This window comes from Atheta coriaria, unplaced genomic scaffold (assembly GCF_025399875.1).
Source record: "Atheta coriaria isolate IRGN ID8LTWV9N9 unplaced genomic scaffold, Caltech_Dcor_3.1 hic_scaffold_7_pilon, whole genome shotgun sequence".
Classification (NCBI taxonomy): Eukaryota; Metazoa; Arthropoda; class Insecta; order Coleoptera; family Staphylinidae; genus Dalotia; species Dalotia coriaria.
Genome location: NW_027045449.1, coordinates 3,886,374 through 3,907,636, shown reverse-complemented (window position 1 = coordinate 3,907,636; position 21,263 = coordinate 3,886,374). Strand labels below are relative to the sequence as shown.

At 41.6% G+C, this 21,263-nt stretch overlaps 1 protein-coding gene across 4 annotated transcripts in view; it reads left to right on the top strand.

The window, feature by feature from the left end:
* LOC135796021 (cyclic nucleotide-gated channel rod photoreceptor subunit alpha) overlaps positions 1-21,263 on the top strand; it is a 70,788-nt gene that overhangs the window by 14,390 nt on the left and 35,135 nt on the right. For 3 of the 4 annotated variants that reach the window (XM_065307882.1, XM_065307886.1, XM_065307881.1), the window contains exons 3-7: positions 13,934-14,107; positions 14,175-14,514; positions 14,574-14,755; positions 15,145-15,786; positions 16,842-16,856. In XM_065307882.1, coding sequence (XP_065163954.1) covers positions 13,934-14,107; positions 14,175-14,514; positions 14,574-14,755; positions 15,145-15,786; positions 16,842-16,856 — 1,353 coding nt within the window. The remainder of the gene's footprint in view (positions 1-13,933; positions 14,108-14,174; positions 14,515-14,573; positions 14,756-15,144; positions 15,787-16,841; positions 16,857-21,263) is intronic. The other variant, XM_065307885.1, reaches the window with a different exon arrangement.

Genomic DNA, 21,263 nt, shown 5'->3' with positions numbered 1-21,263 from the left:
ACTGAATAATAGAACCAATTTCCCAACCTTGTGCGCCGAAGAGATGACTATATGTGTGATACACAATGCGGAGGTGCAAAGTGCAAAGGGCTTTGGCGTCGGCTTCTGAGGAAACAATGACGCATAGTTCTGGGGGGATTTCGTGTGTAATCGCCGTTTACCGTTTCCAGCAAGAGTCAGCATTGTAAAGGGATTATATTACTAAAAAATGTATGTCATCAACGGCCTAATCGTTCAGCAGTAAACTGTTAATATGCAACTAAATATACCCACACAGTATATTTGTTTGTAATATTTGTGTTTCTAAAAAAAACGCTTTTCATTAAGATAATGTCATTGTTAACGAGCTGCTAGTTTTGCTGCATGCGAATAAAAGTGTTTCCTGTGTGCTGCGCGTTGAACGCATTCGTTTATAAAAAAACGACGCTGTAAACATTTAATTGCACTCGACGAATTACAATAGCGCGCATGTTGCGCGATTTAACGAGCGTACATAAAATTAAAACGACATCCGACGTCGAAAATATCACGGCTCGACGAAAAAATGAGTGCCGTTTATATTTTATATTTCAATTCGCCCGCAGTTCCAAGTCGGAAAAAATAAAAACCAGGCTGGATTCTTGGGCGCACATTGCTGAAAATAAAATCTCTGAATGCGCGAATCTTGAGTTGTGAGAAATGAACTGTAGGAGGAAACACAGGCTAGGAAATGGATAATAAAATATTATTGCGTATAAATTTTACATGAACATGTATTAATTACATGCTGAAGTGCAATTTAATAATTTATTTAATTAATATTGATGATTATTTTAACGCTATTCCTATAGGAAAAATGTGTGCACAGATTTCGCAAATTAGAGCATGCATTTTGTATTTGTTTTCAACTCTCCGCCGGAAATACACAACGGTGTCAGGCGCAGAGCGCACGTAAACACTGCTATCAAAATTTCATGATGTTTTTTTGCTCACGTTGCCATTTCTCTTAGTTAATACCTAACTAACCTTGTTAATCATAAAAAGCACACAGATATATTACAGAAATAACAAAGTAACAATTTCTATTGTGAGTAATGAGTATAGCGAAAAGTGTGTTGCATGCTACATGTGTGTTGTGTGTTGTGTGTTTGGTGGCCTATCTAGTAAAGTCTACGCTTATACAATTTTAATTTATACAAAGATATGGCGCGTAAAACGCGATGCATCTGAACATAAAACAACATTTGCCATATAAACATAAGGGTGTGTTTTTATATGTATATGAAACGGTGTTTGGAAACTGAATCTGCACTCGGCGTGTCAGGATTCACGATGACGACGCGTATTTTCTGCATGCTGCCTGCGCTTTAATATCGCTCCACGTCGTATGCAACTCATTCGGCATTCACGATTCGCACCTTTCGTGAAAGCATAATCATAAAAGTGAATGTATTCAAATTCATTTTTAGCACGTCAAACAAAGTTGTATTTTCCTCGGCATTCAGGAAAAAATGATAAATGTGTATACAAATATTTTTATATTGAGCGCATGCACTTGTTTAGAAGGCGTGGCATATTTAAGAAATAATGAGCTATTCAGAGGAAAACAAAAATAAATAAATATTTGTCACTGCGAAACATTTGGCGTTTTTGTCAGTATGGCGACAGCAAAAATTGCAAAACCGGAAATGCATGCACACACGCTAGAACACCGGATGCGCTCCCGAGGGAGGGGCGTTTATGATACCGGCGATGGCGGCAGCGCTGATGGTCGGCAACCAGCGATACACTCACGACGCGCGCGCAGGGATGGGTAATGGATTTCCCATTATGTCATTTTCGCAACATAAACATCATTAGAAAAGAAATCGATGGACCCGCGATGCATGTTGTTTGGCGAACGCAACGCGGGCGACTTTTCCAAAACGCTACCCCCGAGAAGCGGCGCAATTACCACCATCGAGTGACGGAACTCAATTATCGGGTAGATTATGATAGGATATGAATTTTTATCTGATGTGTGATGATGAAAAACTGATTCGAGTTTAAAATATTTTATGCGCGAAATATAAATATGGCAATTTTTTTCAACCACGTCCCGCGACGGCACGGACGTTCATCGACATCCTTCCGATTGAATGGCGCGACGCTCGGCAGGCGGAAATCAAGATTTCGTATTTGCCAAATTAATTTAAGTAGATGCGCATGGAATTTCAATCGAAAAGCTATTGACGAACGCCTCAGGCGGCATTTTTCGATTCTCGCGGTCTTATTGAGAAGTTCTCAATTCTTGTCAGGGTTTTCTTCCGCAGATCAATTCGAAAGCATATACAGTACACGTCTGAATGCTATTTTTAGACATATTCTATTTTAAAATTTCGTCTTACGCATGTTTTATTGATTTTTTATATGTAGAATCGTAAATTGAATAGAAATGTACCGTTTGAGTGGTATAACTATCTGTAGGACCCATTGGGAATTATTCCAGTCCCCGAATTTATCGAAACTCGAATCCATTCCATTTCGCATTTTCTGCGTTCTAAATAACAGCGCAGCGCAGTTTCACTGCATTGTTTGTTCAGATTTACTAACATATCAATCGCTTCGAATCTTTATTCCTTGCTGGGTACTTACCTTCGTCGAAAGAAATGCATTTTTAAGCAATCCCTAGGAAATCCAATTCAAATAGACTCTCGGCAGTTGCTGAAATAGACGCGGAAGTTGTTTAAAACTGGATTGGTGATTTTTTTCTGTTTGTTCGCGATTGCGATCACAATGAGAGCCCAATGTAAATCCAATCTATCCGGACGGATGGAATGCTTGCAAGTGCAAACTTTTCTAATGAAAGAGCACGAGACAGGTCGGCCTGACGCGACGTTTCCGACAAAAGTGCATCGTTAAATCAGCACCAGGCAAGGATATAAAGATCGCGCCTGTGATGTTGACGCTCCTAATTGGAGGGCACACGACGTCGACAACGATGTGCTGAACTCGATAACTCTGCACATCTTGGATGTGTTGTGGCACTCATGATTACATCGTGTTGATGGGTCACTAATCACAAAAATCGTTTAAGGCACATTATTTAAAAGGATAAAAACCTACATTACCTACATCACATGTAATTTAATATTTTTTAAACGATTTCTTTTCTAAATGAGTAGTCATTAATCTCGATTATTTCAAGAGCACTCTACAAACATCGATTTACTCCAACGCAATTAATTCTGAAGCAGGTGAATAAAAAGAAAATGAGTTAACCTGTTTTTAGCTTAGGAAAAAATCCAAGTGGATTAGCAACAAATTCGACTAATACATTACAAAGTAATTCTGTAATTAAAACAAAAACTCGATTTTTTTCACTGGTAAAGAGAATCCATTTACACATTTTATTTTTATTTTCATATTTCGTATAGTTTGAGTGCGAAACACAAGCTGAAAAGACACTCGAAGTCTATCGCAAACAAGCTGTAATTAGATGTAATTTATAGTTGGCAATTAGCGCCGGTAATTCATCTCGACTTAATAACCATGTATTTATGACGAAAACGGGGGCGAAAAAGAATGCGGCAAATTATCTTCTATGCTGCGATGCTGCGCCTCTCCAGATGAGAGTTAATTAACTGAATGAAGTACGCTTTTGCAAAATAAGCACTAATAAAATTGTATAAAAATGTTTCTTTTTTTATGTATAAAACACTCCAATGCGTCGAAACTATATGCATCGTGTTTGCTGAAGTGTTGCTGGTTTTATCCAAAGTCTAATAATGTATGATGATGTCTTCCTCTGTGTGTGTTACATTGCACGTTTGATTATAAGAAGCTTTTCGTTTGGCGTGTTTAGCGTGTTGCCTTTGCTGTCATCTTAGGTATGAGCTAGCTGAATAATATACACGCAGGGCCGATGGCCGTAAAAGCGTCGCTGCATTTACTTAGAGGGTCTCGCTTTTCCGCCGTCGCCTTTTATCCAGCAACCAACTATACTGACAAACACGCACAAAGTCGGCTAAACACTAGGCGGCGTGCACACGTTCACAAGACTGCGCCTTTTTGTTTTCAACATTGACAATGACAATGCACGATGTATAACAGTGCTACAGTTCTACAACTACACTAGCTTTTTAGCTGCTGCAAACAGTTTCCAGCTTGATGTGTCTAGCTACTCGCTGAGCTACTCATTGTCATTATCAACATAAGCAACGCAAACATACTCCAAGGGTATGTATGGCTGCGTGTGTGTATGTTATTGTGGTTTAGTTCGTGGAATAGGCAGCACACAGTGCACACACGTAACGTAAACCATCAATTATATCTTTGACCGAGAACACAATTAGAGTAATAGCTGCTCAACTCGATTCGGCGGAGTCTCGAGCCTCTGTGCTTGGCTCTTGCATGCTCGCATGCTAGCGATGGTGAGTAATTACTCGTGCGTGGTAATATCAAGCGTTGCTGTCCTAATATGTTCTAATGTCTCGACGTTCTAATGTTCTAACGCTCTAATTGTACACGCTGCTGCTTGAACTCCGTTCAAATTTATCCATGAGCGTTATACAGCGAGATTAACATTTTCAATCAAACATTTGTTCAGTTGGTTGCATACTTGTTCACTACAGCACTGATTTTAGCTTTCGTGTCGAAGACACGTACTATAGCTTGTTAGAAATTATTTTTGTTTTAATGTTCAATCTACCGACTGACTGTGTTTGCACACTGCAATTATGGTTATTCATGAAATTATGCATTTTAAAGATACCACCGCACTAAAATATTATTATGCCAATCAAAGCGTGAACAAAAAAAAGTAAAAATTGCAATTTTGTTTTGGTTGCTGTGTGGAAAAAAATGATATAATAATTTGTGTCGAATTAGATGCTGTGATAAAACGCGTCCGCATTTTGCGCGACTTTGGTGCATAGGTAAACGCGGTCGATTTTTCACGCGAGCGCAAATTTGCAAATTTGACGCGTTACAAATGGCGCACCAGAGAAAACACCGCAGAACGCGAGAAGCCGGCCGGAAACAAAGCGCGACGGGTCGACGAGGGGTCGGGTCGATTTGTTTATTTGCGATGTGCGCTCGCGAAATTGCGCACCGCTTTCGAAATAATCGGAATTATTTATTGCGCTGCACAGTATTAATCTCAACACATCCCACGAGCATCTCCTACCCTACTCATTTCTACAAAAATAACCAAAAATAACATAATAATTTAGTATTGATCAAATAATATTTAAAATGCGTTTGATTTATATTTTACGCACTCGGTATATTGTCCACAGGTTTCTCTGCAGAACATAATAAAGCGTCAAGCAAATTACTAATTATCAAACGAAATAATTTACGGTTTTGACTGCGCTGGCGTCGGGCAGGCGACATATGAGGTTAGGTTCATTTTCCAAAGCGCGTAGGCAATTTGTACGGCGTATATTCAACGATTTCTATCATATCAACATCATCATCATGTAATCTCACGTTTGTGGTTTTTGATGACACGAATAAAAAAATAATGATGTGTCTAGTTTGTGCAAATCGACACCTATTGAATATTTAGGCGTAAAATCAGGAAATTGCCTGAATATTTGAATGTTTGCTCTCAATGGCTCTCTAGATAGCCCTTGATTGTGCCCGATTGACTTCGAAATCTAACCCGTTGACAACTTTCCTCTGCGGCGCACTGACACCTCTTGTGGCTAGCCCCTATAAACGATAAACAGATCAACCCCAGAGCCGTCCAGCCGAGCATCATTCAGACCGTGCGGCAATGCATTGTCGTTATCGGCGAACACTGTCAGACATCACTGACTATTATTGGATATCATTTGATTTCGTTTCATGTTCGATTGCGCACACGACCGAACGCGCTCGCCACGCTAACCAAACAGCCGAAACATTGCCGTCAGTACAAATCATCGGCATGCCGGCTGATTAATCGATAGGCTATGCCTCATCAACTTATCCCTTAGATTTAATCCAACACAAATCTTTAAACGGGAAATCAACATCAACGAAAATATTATTTAGTAAAATATATAATTTCGGTTTTGTTGATTCGTGCTGTGTGTTGGTTGTTGTATTGTCCTTGTTGATTAAAGCGTAAGAGGTTCGTAAAAGTGGTATAATTGCAGTCGCTTGCCTTCCAGGGCGATTGTTTATTATCTTAATTTATGCGACGCGAACACTGCCTCCGTTTTGAGCTCTGTACGCCGGGGCATATAACGAAAATTTATGGCTCTGCGAATGCGTTATGGATGACGGATGTTGTTTGAGTTTGAAATTGCGCGCCATCTTATTTTCGGGAGGTGCGAGGACGCATTCACCTAGCTGAGTTACAATGCTATAATTTGAGTTATGAGAGTGACACGTACACATAACCAACGATAGCCTCGTATATTAGCGCCCAATATAACCTAACGTTGGTGCTTGCGAGTTATTAGTGTATGTTAGGTTGCATATTCAGCAAATAAAGTTATTATTACTTACATTTCGAAAACACGCCCCATGGTAACTGATATCTTGTTAACCTGCTCAGTCGTCTGTGTTTGGTATTAGGTGATCATCAGCATGACACGAATGTAACTAAACCGAAACTTGGCAGTCGGGGGGCGGAGGCGGTTTGTGCTTGATTAGAGATTACGGAATCTTACGTGTATGAATCTGGTTTAATAAGCAAACAGCAAGCGCCTAGAGGGTTGCTGACGCCAACACCGACGTAGGCAACCATGCATACATAGAGTCACACCGTGCGCAATACGCGCATAAGTAATTTAAGTTTAGTCTCTGCATGTTTGGTCATTTAATCCAATGATCCGACGCTTCACTGGTTCATTGCTCCGACTGGTGGTTTAGTCGTATTTCTCAGTGAGTTTATTAATGATTGGCATTGGGGGTCGTGAGGCGCTTATCAAGCCTATTAAGATAATGCGGGCGACCGCCATGGCCGGGCGCAGATAATGGCGCGGAGCGAACGTAGCAATCGGCGCGCCAGGTCAGGTCTTGTGTAAATCTATTTACCCTCTCGTTTCGCGCGCCCACGACCACGTCCGCATCGGGCGGCGATAGCAATTACGACGAGTATTAATTCGATTTCCAATTAATTCCGACATGGCCGCGGCCGGCCACCTTCGATTAGTGCAGACTGACGTCTATCGTATTGCGACGACAATGTGAATTCATTTTGTTGCTAACGATTATAGAATTTAAATCCGCGCTTCAATTTCTACCGAAAAACATTTATATTATAAAAAGTAATAGAAAAAAGTTTAAATAATTTATTTCTTATTTCTTTATTAATTAATTTCCATTTTTGTTAGCGCACTTTATTTTCCTTGTTCGAAAATATCTCTATACCAAAATTTATCAAAATTATATCACTGGTTTTTGCTTGAAAGCGTCACAAACAAACCAACAAATTCACATTTGCGTATATAATATTGGTTGCCTACGGTTGCATATTAGTAAAGTAAATTTAATGGCATAAATTTTAAATTTAGAGATACACTCTGAATGTGGTTGATTACAATTGTAATTGTAGGTTTTGTTTCATATAAAAATCATCGTGCGAAACAGTGCAAATTACGTTTCTAATGATGTGCCCATGCAAACAAAGCGCGTTTGCTACGCAAATGTGTGCATTGTCGCTGGGACCGGTCGGGGCCTCAACAAATAAACCTCGAGCGCAACGCCAAACCGCCGCCGTTGACGTTGACGCTAAAGTCGAAGCAGCCGCCGTCGATGCCGCCGTTGACGCTCTATGCGAGATACAAAAGCGGGCGCTTGGAACGACGGCGCGACCGAAACAACAACGCGTGTGCAGAACAACACCAGCTGATTAGCAAATATTACAGGCGCGATTTTTTTGCTCGCACTGATACTAATTGCCCATGCGAAACACGTAGTTTTTATATTAACGTGCGTCAGAATTCAGCAAAACACGAATTAATTTATATTACAAATCACGACTGGAATAAATTTTCAGATTTAGCATTTCAGTTATTCAAGCATTAAATATTAGTCCTGCCGCCGAATAAACTCGAATATTTAGTTAGTTCTTGTCGTATCTCACTGTCCGCCTGTCAGACAGATAGCCAGCAGCCTAAATGCACGCAACTTTCTATACACAATGCTCACAAAAGAAACGCTGGTTGCCCGACGTCTAGAGCAGTCCTATTGTCAGGCGACACTGCGTTTGACAAATGTTTGCCACTAATAGAAACAGGGCGATTTATAATATCGCCTGGGTTGTGTCGCCATTGGCGCCCACCATCACTAAGTAACCCACGCACACTTGATATACTGGTATTCAGAGTTGGTTAATATTTTATTTGGATGTTAGTTTTTCTGTTTCACATAACTTTAGATGAAACGTTTGCTAACGGTGCTCCACATCGATTTGTGCGATTTCTTTGCGCTCGGCGACATGTCGCTCCAGCCAGACAATCAATAAAACTTGTTTTTTGCCCCCGAAGGCGACTTTATGATCCACTTGGTTGCCGCCGCCGTCGCCTCCACTGCTCTTTAGCGAATAGCCTCTCGCAATAAGAATAAATTAGACCGTTTCGGCACAGACAAGACGGATAAAACAAGAAACGAATGTAATCTGATAATTTGATATTATCTTAGAGGCGAAACGCGCGCGCGACTTAGGCATGTTTGCATCTTTCTGGTTTTGGTCCAACCGAAAACTTTTTGCGCTTTCTTCGAAAGTTGAAACTTATTTTTCCCTAAGCCGCGCCGCAGTGCATACATTGAAGCGAACGTGCGCGCAGCTTTGGTTAGGGTGAAATTTGTAGGAAAGTTGTCGGAATGCGAATGGTAGGGACGTCGGGGGCGACCATCGGCGAAAAAGTCGATGCGCGTCTAAAGCAGGTCTATTCTTGGAGGCGGCGGGCGCAAAATAGCGCCCCGATGCGAGTTAAGCGATCCATTAAACTTCCCCGGAGCCTTAAGGACTTTGTCAGAGCTTTTGCAACGAAAGCGCTGGTGGAGCACTGCGATCCTGCAATCCGACAAAACCATGAGGGCTTGAAAGCATGGGCACATGGGCAGGAAGTGGTTAAGTGAGTGAATGAGAACAATTTTAATAAAATCCCGATTATCTTCGAAAAGCTTTTAATTGCACTTACATATTTACTAAACATTGAATACGAAATGGACTTTATTTCATTTGTCAGTAATTAAATTGCATATTTTCAGGCTTGATTTGCTTCCACTCGGAATAAAATATCATAAAAAGGCAAACAAAAAAGAACGCGCATAAAATGATAATAGAAACAAGCCATTTGGACCGGTTTTGGAAAATTTTACGACATACGCGAAAAGGCCGTAACGATATTAAGGACGACGGTCGCGGCCGGCGCAGCGCGTGCTTTTATTTGCGATCATTAAATATTTCGCTCGCGATTATTCCTGGGCGGGCGCGTACACGGCCGGGCGCAACGCAACAAGCCGCGCCCGCGCCTAAATTAAAAATTTAATTTGGCAAACGTCGGCCGGCGCATATTGAATTTTCGCCGCTCGCCAGCTCGCAACTGAAAAACGCTTGATCTTAAAGATGCTTGCGCCGCCGAGGAAAAACCAACATGCAAACAAACAGGAAACACGAAATTTCATTAGGCGCATTTGATTTGAAGTAAACAAATTATGTATTTTTAAAAGTATGCCACGTAATAGCATTTGAGTTGCATAATAAAACTAGTGATATAATATTTATACAAAACACAACATTTTAACGAAAATGAAGTTTGGTAAAATTAATTTATTGCCTAGGTAGTAAAATGATTTTTTCTTTTGGAAAGTGCAACTTTAACTGCAACAAATTGAATTTCCACGTTGCAAACATTTCAAAAACAGTTTCAATTCATTTGGACAAAAAGTTAGTAATTAAAATACGTGAAAAAACAAGTTGTTGGGAAACCATTTAGCAGATCCTTAGAAAAACACTGTAATTTTACGGGTTCTTTTTTTCTTGCAAGCGAGCTTCCTTTTAGCAAAGTATGCAAAACGCAGCTTAGCTGTTTATCCTTGCTGAGACGTGCAGCACACAGCAGCAGCTTTTGCCTCGGTTGCATCGCCACCGTACTGTGTATCTGAAATTGCATTATTGATCTACACAGGCGTCGTTTTATTTGCGCGCCGTATTAACACTGTTGATGCAAACGTTTTTCAAAACGCCGGCCTTTTAACGCCGCCCTGCTGCGAATGGGAAATAAACGGATTTCGCACAGCGATCCGAAACGGACTCACATTCGGATCGTGTTCAAGTCGACTCGACCACAAATCATTTATCAATTGCTTCAGCCAAGTCTGAAAATCTGTGAAGCGTTGAACGAAAAACCTTTTCAAAGAATGCACACCGTACTTGAGGTCGCTTACATTATACTATACGCTTTTTCAAAAGCGTCGTCACAACTAAAGCTTGCCGCGTTTGTGAATGTTTTTTCGGCGCGTTAAATCTGATGAGCTTCACTTCAGTTGCGCGCATTGAAAGTGTGCGAATTTTGTTTTTATTGTATTTATTTGAGCGGATTTTTTTTCTTTGGAATTCTTTTACTATTTGCAGAATTACTGGCGGGTTTGTTGTTATCGTATTTCGATATTCTTCATGCGGTTGGAAAATTCGAATACACACGTACACCTAACCTTGTCTGACGCGTTTTGTGCGCATTGTTATGCAACTCGCACAGCAAACAAAACATTTTTATACAGCCGAATCTCTATCAATGCTCAACGCGGAACATTGAATGTATGTTTTGTATTCAAATTTAACCGAGTGTATATAGAGATACCAGTGTACGGCGGAGTGATGCATGGATAAATCCGACGCGGAAAATAATAAAAAAATCACGAGCGCTCTTGATGCACATCGCTCAAAACATCAGACCGTGTTTTTATTAAACTTCATTAAACCTTGATTAAAACAGAGAATAATAAAAACAAAATTTAGATGTAAACAGTGTTTACATTCATTTTGACATTAATTTCAAGTTAAATTTAGTTTTGATTAGTTTTCTCAACTTATTTTTTGAAATTGCTATTATTATGAGCAGGTAGTGATAAAAAATAGATATAAAACTAGATCCCAATGATTATTAGCTATATTATATATTTTAATACATTTTTGGATCTTTTTTGCTCTTGTAATATTCGCTTCAAAGCGTCGAAGTTTAAGTTTATTCCTTTTTTATATCGCTATGACGATGTTTCCCGCATCAAAGGTGGTTTGATCGTTTATTGCCGACCGGTTATCGCGGCGGGAACACAACGAAAAGCGTCGCCAGGGTTGTAACATAATCGTTAGCCGAAACGCGTCGGACCCCAAGCCGCGCAGGTTGTAACAACTCAATAGCAATGTCCGAGCAATTTCGTCCTCGAAGTACGCCATTATAGCCAACCAATACGACCAATATCGTCAGGACCCGAGGGAGCACAGCTCAGGAGTTGGAAAGAGGTGGTAGCCTGAGGTGGGCAAAGTGATCGTCGATGCTCAATACTTCTCAATTCGGAAATTTCGGAAGTTGTGCGTTACATTCACCCAATTCACACCACATGACGTACAATTGTATGCGTCTCAGTGACGTAGCGAGTATCAATATCTTGCATTCCGTGTGTATCGAATAACCGCAATTGCTTGAGTTGGATAGTTTCCTGTTCGAACTGTCCAATTTTCCATTATATTAGATTCGCTTTGGTAGCAGCTAATTTTGCATAGTAAATAGTATAGGATATGAGATGATGATGATGATAATTAAGATGACTGATCTAAATTTAGTCGAGGTAGGATATTAATTGACTGAGAGCGAATGTTGTATCTAGATCAAGGGTTTGTAATACCCACTCGAAGTAGTTTGGTTTGTATTCGGTTGACTGCATTACCTACTAGTACATCTTAATGTAAGCCGCTCGCATTTCGCAAAATTTAAAAATATTCATAAATTCAATTTGTCCATACCGACATGCACAGTATGTGATACTGCTTGCATTGCAAATTGGAAGAAACGTCATGCTCGTACATTTCATTTCCATCATCGCACTCCCGCCCGCCCGAAATCCATAATGTTTGCACACGCTCCCGAGCCCGCATTCAATTTATAATTGAAATTCATATATTGCCTCGGATGGCGATGGCATCGGCGATGACTGCAACCCGACCAACCCACACACAACTCTGCAGGAATATTGAGAATATGAAATGATGTAGCGCGCAATGTGCAATGCGCAATGTTTAACTGCAATTTCTCAAAATCGTTTCCGTCGAGAATCTCATTTGCCACCTCGAAGGAATCGCGCCCGGCCAATAAACGCGCAACTTGCGGGAATTGAAATGCTCACAAACTCGCCAAACTTGTAGATGGCGTTTGAGTGCCGCGCGCAAAAGCGCTCATAAGTGGCAATAAAATCAATCTAAATAAACGCGATTTCCTCACGGTTCATATCCGCTCCGAGGCAAACGTGTGACGTCGGTAATAAATCGAAATTGATGTGAATCCATGCGCGAGGGAATTCCGCCCGCGGAGCGTTGAGATGAATAGGAAAAAAACGCGAAAGCGCGCGCGCACGCTGTTTTGCGTCAGAATGGAGGACGTTTTAAAGCGCGCGCAAAGGCGCAAAGTGGAAAGTGGAATGTAGTGTTATTAAAAGCCTTTTTTTGCTTTTCGGCGTCTCAGGCGACGCGATGCTTTTTTTCCGGCGCTTTCTGCAGCGTATTTTGTGCTATTGACTGTCTTGCGCTCGTCCTATGTCTGAGTTTTATTGTCGTTGTCTCGCCGAGTGTAACCGAACGCCGACATTGCGCCGAAATCGATTCGTATGTATCACAACTAGCAAAAGAAACTCAAACTTCTTTTGCATTCCGAGATGCTGGGATTTCTTTATTTTATGCTTGTTCCAAATTCAATTTAATCTGTTTCGTGGCACACAAGCACTGAAGCGATAACAATGAAAAACAATCCAACAGCAGTAGGCAGACAACGCAATCTACTTACACGTCACTTTTTTCCTTAATAATAGATATTGTTAAAGTAGTTATTTTTATATACGTCAGCGCGAGAAGGAAGAACTTGGAAATCGATAACTGTTTTTAATCGGTGTGAAAATTGCGCTTTTCTCGAGGTTGGTAATAGGCGGATGCGTTTCCGCTGACGTTGCGATTAATATTAATTGAGTTTAAAGTAATGCAACTTCACTACCGTGGTTTGCACCGGACGTGATATAATTTCTACTATTTTTAGCTAAATTATGACAGTTTGCATATTTCGAAATAAATTTTAAAAAAATACCTATATTAAAAAGAATTTGGCGTTGCAGAAAAGTTTATGATAAAGTTTGGTGTGCGCACATAAAAAGCTGAAACACTTTAATATCACTAAAATTTCCATGTCCGAGCGTGTCATAATCTCGAAGTTTGCCGGCGGTGCATGTTTGCCCTATGATAATATTATGCTAATACTGCGCAAGAGAAAGAAGTACCGATACAAAAGTATCGTGAAACGTATGTACAACGAGGAATACTCATGCAATGAGTATGTGAGGGTATGTGTATGGCGCAAAATGGCGGACAAAGCCAGCGGACGCGAAACTTTTTGCAAATGAATAATTTATACATTAAGGGATAACAAATTGTTGCCAGTTTTCTGAGCGCGCCGAGCGTGAGTTTTGTTGCACTTGCTGCTTATTGGACAAAAACGCAAACTCCTTGTTTGATTAATCCGCGAGAAGGTTAACACAACTGGAATTAATTATCTAACGGTAACAGACTAACAGAACAAGGTTGGGAGATCCGATGGCGCGCGCGCGTCCCCAAAACTTTGGACATTGTTCACATTCTTAGGTATATAGCTGGTAGTAACAGGGTAATATTATAAAGGTTTAGCAAACTGAATGGTGTTGAAGGTTTGGGTAGGGTTTTGGGTGAATAATGGCGACAGGTGTTTAACGCGCGTTTTCGTTTTGATTTCAGGCATCATCACATCCGGCGGCGCGCGGCTGGTCGGCGAGCGCTACACCGGCAGCGGGACCCGGCTGGATGTGACCTCTCCCGTGCAATCCTCCGCCCCGGCCACCGTAGGACCCAAGTCTAGTACTGAAAGTGTTCATAGAGCCCTCAAGTCTGTATCTAGACAAAGCCTTTTCGGTAAAGGAGATCAAAGTGTTAATTGGCTGCATTGATTGATCTTCTTCTCTTTTTCTTTCGTGTGTAGATTTAGTAAGTTGTAAATTAGGGATGTCGAAGAGCCAACACCAGACGCCCTCGTTCAACCATCAGCGGTACTTTTCGTCGTCACACGATAGTCTCTCGACAGCGTACGGCACGCGGGCGACAAACGTCAGTTCGGCGGCGTCCGAGTTGGACCTGTCGAGAAAAACACGCCGGAAGGACCTCAGGGGCAGGCTGAAGCTGCCGGCGAACGTGGCGCTGGCGAGCAGCGGCGAAGCGCCCTTGTTGGGCGGATGGCGGACGACGCCCGGCTCCACGGCGGGCACCAATCCGCCATCGTACAATCACCTCAACTCGACGAGTAGTTGTAACGGCACCGAAAGGTAATTTAAAACATCACAAAGCCAACACATTCCATCAAACGGTTTTTGTTCCACTTTAGTCGTTATGGTTTTCGTCGAGGCGAATCCATCAACTCACGACTGAGATCTGGTGCTGCAAACTGGTCGTTTGTGTTTGACCCAGCAGGGCGACTATGTTACTACTGGTCGATGGTTGTTTCCTTAGCGTTCCTCTACAATTTTTGGGTCATCATATATCGCTTTGCTTTTCAAGAAATTAACAGTAAGTGCTTAATTTTTATCTATATAAAATTTGATCTCTAGTGCTGCGGGATTTACTTGGAGGGCTTTTAGTTTCATTTTCTAAATGAGTTTATTACTCGGAAAACTATTCGCGGGCGGCTTTTTGTTCTCGTCCGTTTTGCGCCGCACAAAGGATTTTCCTCAGCATAAATTCGTAAAGAACTAATGAGGTCCCAGTTTCCATTAGAAAATGAATAATTATAAAAGTTCTCCACGACTTTGCGCGCAACTTTCCAAAATAATTGGTGTTGCGCACTCGCAAAAGAAAAGAAACGAAACAAAGCGCTAAGAAGCTACCGCCATGCTTCCGGCGTAGGGTGCTTTGATAAGCAAGTTTAATTGATGTGGATGCAATGTTTGTCATGCCAGGAGAAACGATACTAGTGTGGTTCTGCCTGGACTACTTCTCGGACTTTCTCTATCTCATCGACATCATGTTCCACTTTCGTACCGGCTATCTGGAAGATGGCGTACTGCAGACCGACTCGACGAAGCTGCGCAACCATTACATGAACTCGACGACGTTCTACATCGACTGCTTGTGCCTACTGCCGCTGGACTTCCTCTACCTGTCGATCGGCTTCAACTCGATCCTGCGCTCCTTTCGCCTGGTAAAGATCTATCGCTTCTGGGCGTTCATGGACCGCACCGAGCGCCACACCAATTATCCAAACCTCTTCCGTTCCACCAGTCTTATCCATTATCTGCTAGTGATCTTCCACTGGAACGGCTGTCTGTTTCACATCATTCATAAAAACAACGGTTTCGGGTCTAAAAACTGGGTGTTCAGTGACGCCGAGAGTGCCGACGTGGTCAAACAGTACCTGCAGAGCTACTACTGGTGTACGCTGGCGCTGACGACCATCGGGGATCTGCCGCGGCCGCGCAACAAGGGCGAGTATCTCTTCGTTATACTGCAGTACCTCTTTGGATTGATGCTCTTCGCCACTGTGCTGGGGCATGTCGCCAATATTGTCACCTCCGTCAGCGCTGCCCGCAAGGAGTTTCAGGGTGAGTCAACAAATCTTATTTTATTATTTGCACCTTCCTTTTAACTACTACAACTACTACTACTACAGACGTATCACCAAGTTCTGTATCATATCGATCATTCCGTTTGCAACAGGGAACAGACCGAGCAGAAATAACAAACGTCTCAGTCATTTTGTCACATGACTTATGAACAGTCTCCCCAGAACTGACTGCCTGCGTATTGTGTGTGGGTGTGAATGTGTGCATGCATATTATGTATGGGTGTGTGTTTCGCGCCCGAAAGTCGGCGTCGACACGCGCACGACTTGTTAACACAACAAGTGCCACGCTTGCTGTACATACTGCGCGCATAAATCATCACAAGTGTATCACCATACCACTTCTGGAACGTTTTAAACCGCGTTTTGCAAATCGCGTCCTAGCTCTCTCCCCGAAAACACCGTTTGTTATTTCTGTTCGCAGCGTGTGTTTGCTGCCAATATATATTTCATCTGATGTTGCACCCGTGTAACTTACACTCACTCCTGTCAGTCAAAAATTTTGACAGTCAGTCAGCTTGCGGTATAAAAATTGATCCATTGCGTGGGTTTTTACCTTTTTTCTGAAAAATGCATGGCACGCTATACGCTCATCGCGTATAATAAAAAGAGTTACATGATGATAACAGCGCGCCGGATCAAATTTCATACTGCTAGCACAAAAAGGAGAAGAAATCGAGTGGAGAAACAAATATTTCTTTTATATTCCCTCACGTGGTGCCTGTATTTCTTTCTTTCTCACGTCGATGGGATTCGAGAGGAGTCCTATTTTCGCAAGCGAAAGAAAATATTGTGCGCGAAACTGAATTTACGAATTACTCATGTTCTCCGGTTTCAAGGACTCGAAATAAAACGTATAAGACGAACACACCTAACCGATATTTCAAAATTTTGACTAAACCAATAACAACAATGAATACAGGATGATTTTACTCAAATTGTACGCTGGAACGTGTATATCACCTATTTGATTTTTCGTTTCGTTCTGATTATCCTGTATTTACTTACAACTTGCAATTTATTTAATGTTCGCAGACAACTCGGCAATATGTGAGTAGGCCATTTTTGAACAAAGCATCGTTTCCCGATTATATATTTCACATGATATATTGTATTACCCCTTGACTGTTTTGTTGCCTCCCCGGTATTTGGATAACCTTATTATGTGTTGCCTCAATGCTTCCAGTAAAACACGCATACATACACACACAGGACTCCCACTGGTACTGGTTGCGACTTGTTTTCATCTTATTTGCTGATAAACGTTACCACCTTTACTGTTTATGTTTATTATGCGTCTAATTTAATTCAGTTGAAAGCGGCTTTAATTGAAATTGATGAATACTAGATTTTGTTTGATATGTTTGGTTATGTTTGCTCATCTGTAGGCAACCAACATTACATTTTTTGCGCGTTTCTGTTACGCTCGTGTGTTTGTGTGCGTGCGTGTGAGCTTTCAAACAAATGATGCCTATGCGTGTGTGTGGAGTGCGACCGTGAGCCTAATTTTAGCATGCGATGTGCGCAACCAACATCACTCCACCCACTCAACTACGAACGCACACTTTTCTAATTAATTAAAGCAAATATAAAAATAGATACACGAACTGACACTGAACTCGTTCAGGTCGTGTATACTGTATTAAATCAGCATGCAGCACGGCGAATAAAAGAATGATGAGAACCTGAAGGATTACTGACGGGCTTGCGTTGATTAAATGTTTCTCAGCTCCGTGTGTGTGAGATACATATTCCGTGGTTCATTTTTCACCACCTTGCGTCGTTGCCACCGCGCTGCCACCTGAGGAGATGATAACCTGATCGATATGGAACGCCACGCGCGCGCCACTCAGCCGAATTAAAACGTTGTTCGCAATTTATTTAATTAGGGCGTGTGGCAGATAGTTTTTCAAGGTTTAACATTGCACAGTGTTAACGACTCAAGTAGGCAGGCAAAGTACGCATCAACAATATCTCTTAACCAAAGTGACTACCGGTCGATGGGTGAATTATAAAGATTGAGTCCTTAGCGGATAGGACATGACGGCTACGACAGATAATTATCGTTTGATATATCGTCTCGAGCGTGCACAACGTCTCGAATAAAATCGCCGCGCATGTCTGACATGCTCGTCGATGTATCTCAATCAATGCGAACGGAGGGTGGGGGCGGGCGGTGTGGTATGTTTTCTGGCGCTCGCTTTTGCGCGTGTTTTTCGCCCGCCGGCGTCGTCCTGGGTTGATGATCGTGTCGATCGGTCGATTGGACTTGGCGTTTTTGGGGGGCGGCTTGGTCGAGACTATTTTTCTTGCGAAAGCGAGCGCGTGATGAAACGTTTTGGGGTTTGGCCGGGGATTCGCGCAACAGATTTGCGGCGCGCCGTCGTTTTGTCTTGGAGTCTGTTTTCGGGGGTGGATTTGGGAGAAGCAGGCTCAAAACATGACTGCGAGCACGTAACCGACCGGACGTATGATCCATTCAGCTCGAGTTTGAAGTAAATTGAGAGAAAATATAGGGATACATATAGAAAAGAAATATATGTGAGGTGGAAAAACGAAATAAATTGGAGTTGAAACGAATTGGGTGCGTGTGTCAGGAAGGTGAAGACTGAAGAGTTTTTCGTAGGCGAACTTGCCGTTTTATGATTAATGGATTTCGGTTTATAGAGAGAAACGATTTTTTGACGGGAAAATAAAACGTCTGACAAATTGACTTTGTTTCTCAATTATATTTTTATTAAATATGCAACCAGATCTACTTTAAAACGCTTCATGCGAGTATAAATCGGTTGCATATAGTTTTATTCAGTGAGCCGAGTGAGTGCAGATTGCGAAGCGAGAAAAGTCAAATGAAAAACAGAGCGAAGAAAACACGCGCCTGTCGATAAAAGTTCTTTATCACATCACGCGGGATCGTCTCCGTATTAGCACCACTTTATTTTAAATTTAAAATACGTTTTATTAAGCCTACTCAACCTAACCTAATTCATAGTCTATTTTATTTTACTGTGCGTCATAAAAAACTAATGGTTTTTAGTTCGGAATTTAATTATCAACTTTATTTTCAATAATAAATTATTTCAGAGAGATATTGGCAATTAGTTGGGTAATAATTTTAAATTATGTACACAAAAACGGAATAAATGAATTTTGTCGACGACACAGATATTCATTTAATATAAAAAAAATCGTAATCAATATTTAGTATGCATTATACATTTTAGTGCGCAGTTTTTGCACCGATAAATTTATTAAAACAAAATAACCTGTTTCAATATTAATTTATTAACGTATTTACATTATAAATGCATGTACGTACATTTTGTCAGTGTATATCGATGTTTACAAAGTGTTGGCGGAATCCGTTCGCCGTGATATGTACGCAAATTGAAAACCAAACGGACGCGTTTGATCTTTGCTGCTACTGATGCGCAGCATGATGCTGCAGATCCGCCTCTCGGCCTCGAGGCTCTGGATATGTTGAATGTTGGGTTGCAAAGCTTATGGTCGAAGTGTAAAAACGAGCTGCGGATGTAACATTACTTGCGCTATCTCAACTCGAGCAAATTCAGAGGAAAAATCATCTGCACACGCAAAATGAAAGACGACAAACTTTTGCATTTCACTGTGGTACAAATGTGGGTTGGTTTATATTAGTGTCAAAAGTGACATCAAACTGGCGTTTATCACACAGCAAGGTCAATGAAAAATGTCAATAAAAATATCTTTGCTTTAAGTGAACAAATGTTTGTTTTGCATTATAATGCGGCTTCAATATCCGTTTGCTCGCAACAAAATTTCTTCCTATTCATGCGGCGGCCCCCGTCGCGAATAAATTTACATCCAGCAGCGCCGCCGCCATTGATTCATCGACGTTGGCGGGTGAAATTTAAAAGTTAAATTTTTCTATTATCGCGCTTTTTACGCATGCATTGATAATGTGAATGGCGTGGCGAGGTCTCTTTGGCGTTTTGCTTTCGGGTGCCCTCCTCCGAACCGCCTTCGACCGCCTCATGCATTCCGGCAGGCTGGCTTTTCTTTCGGCAATAAAGTCACCCGAAGGAAATTCATGGAAGTGAGTTAAAACGGAGTCAGTCAATAGCTGATAATAAAAAATTTGCTTTGGGGCGCCTACAAAAGCTACAAAATCAGTTAATACAGGGACGGATTTTATTTTTTTACTATTTTTTTTTGTAGATAAGATAATATTGATGAATTCGCAAATGTACGAACACAAAAAATCTTATTTATACTCGTCATAGGTGAACACACGTCGTAAAATCTATTCAACTCTCGACGTGCTGTTTTTTGCGCTGACTTATATTTTTTCCTATTCGTCCTCAGAGGTAAATGCTTACGACACTCGTTTCGACTTCCAAAAGTCTCGCAATCTTTCCACCTCTAGCATTCCCGCTTTTCTACCTTCTACGTTCGCCCAAGTTCTTAATAATTTTTTTTCTTTGCCCACGCGCTGAGTTGCGACTTGTTTCCGTTTCGGCCACGCGGTGCGAACTCTCTCAAGTGTAATTGGACACGTCTGTCAAACGGAAAACGAGATTAGAGAGAGATAAACCGTCGGCGGCATTGTTTTATTTGTCTCATCGGTAAATATCCGATAAAATAAAACGCGATAAAATGTCGTGTCGTCGATGCGCGGACGATGCTTAGCGGGTGGAAGGGCATGCGGGTGTGGGAAATGGCTCGAGGCTTCCGTCGACGGCGACGGCGGCGGTTGGCCCAATAAAACACGCCGCTCGTAAAACAAAAGCGCTTTTAATCAAATCGAATTTATTTTTATTTGCGCCTTTTCGCTTCTCAATACCAATTAAGACAACAACAACACGCCAGCAACTCAGCAGTCGCAGCAATGCCTCTGGAGTAAAGCGACGCAGTTTTCTTCTATAATAAATTACAAAACGCACAAATGGGAAATGGGAGCCTTTTAACAGACGTTACAAGCACTTTCACTCGTTCATTCGCAGCCGTTGAAAGTTCACTCAATGTGTAAGTACAATGACAGGATGAGTGTGGGCGCGTACAATGACGAGAAAGTGATCCGGCCGTAATCGATTTCATTAAGTATCGTCTTTCTTGCAGGCGACACCCCATCGTCGCTGTAACAATAGAGCGAAGCATTAAAAACGAACGAACGAGCTGTAACGACGGCGAAAAACGCCGATGACGTTGACGACCGTGTTGAGATGTCGAGATGTCGTCATTCAACGACGGCTAAGGCACGTGGAAAAAAGTGACTTGGACCTCACTCAAGCATAAAAGACAAGTGTGTTTTCCATCACCAGGTCATCAGGAGTATCAGATACCACATAAAAAACTACAACACTTGAATCTTTTATTCAAACATTAGTTTTGCGATTACTAAACGTTAACTCACTTACTGCACGCGAGAAAATAAAACCCAAATTGCATTTGTCAGTCTGTGAGCACGCAGCTTCACCG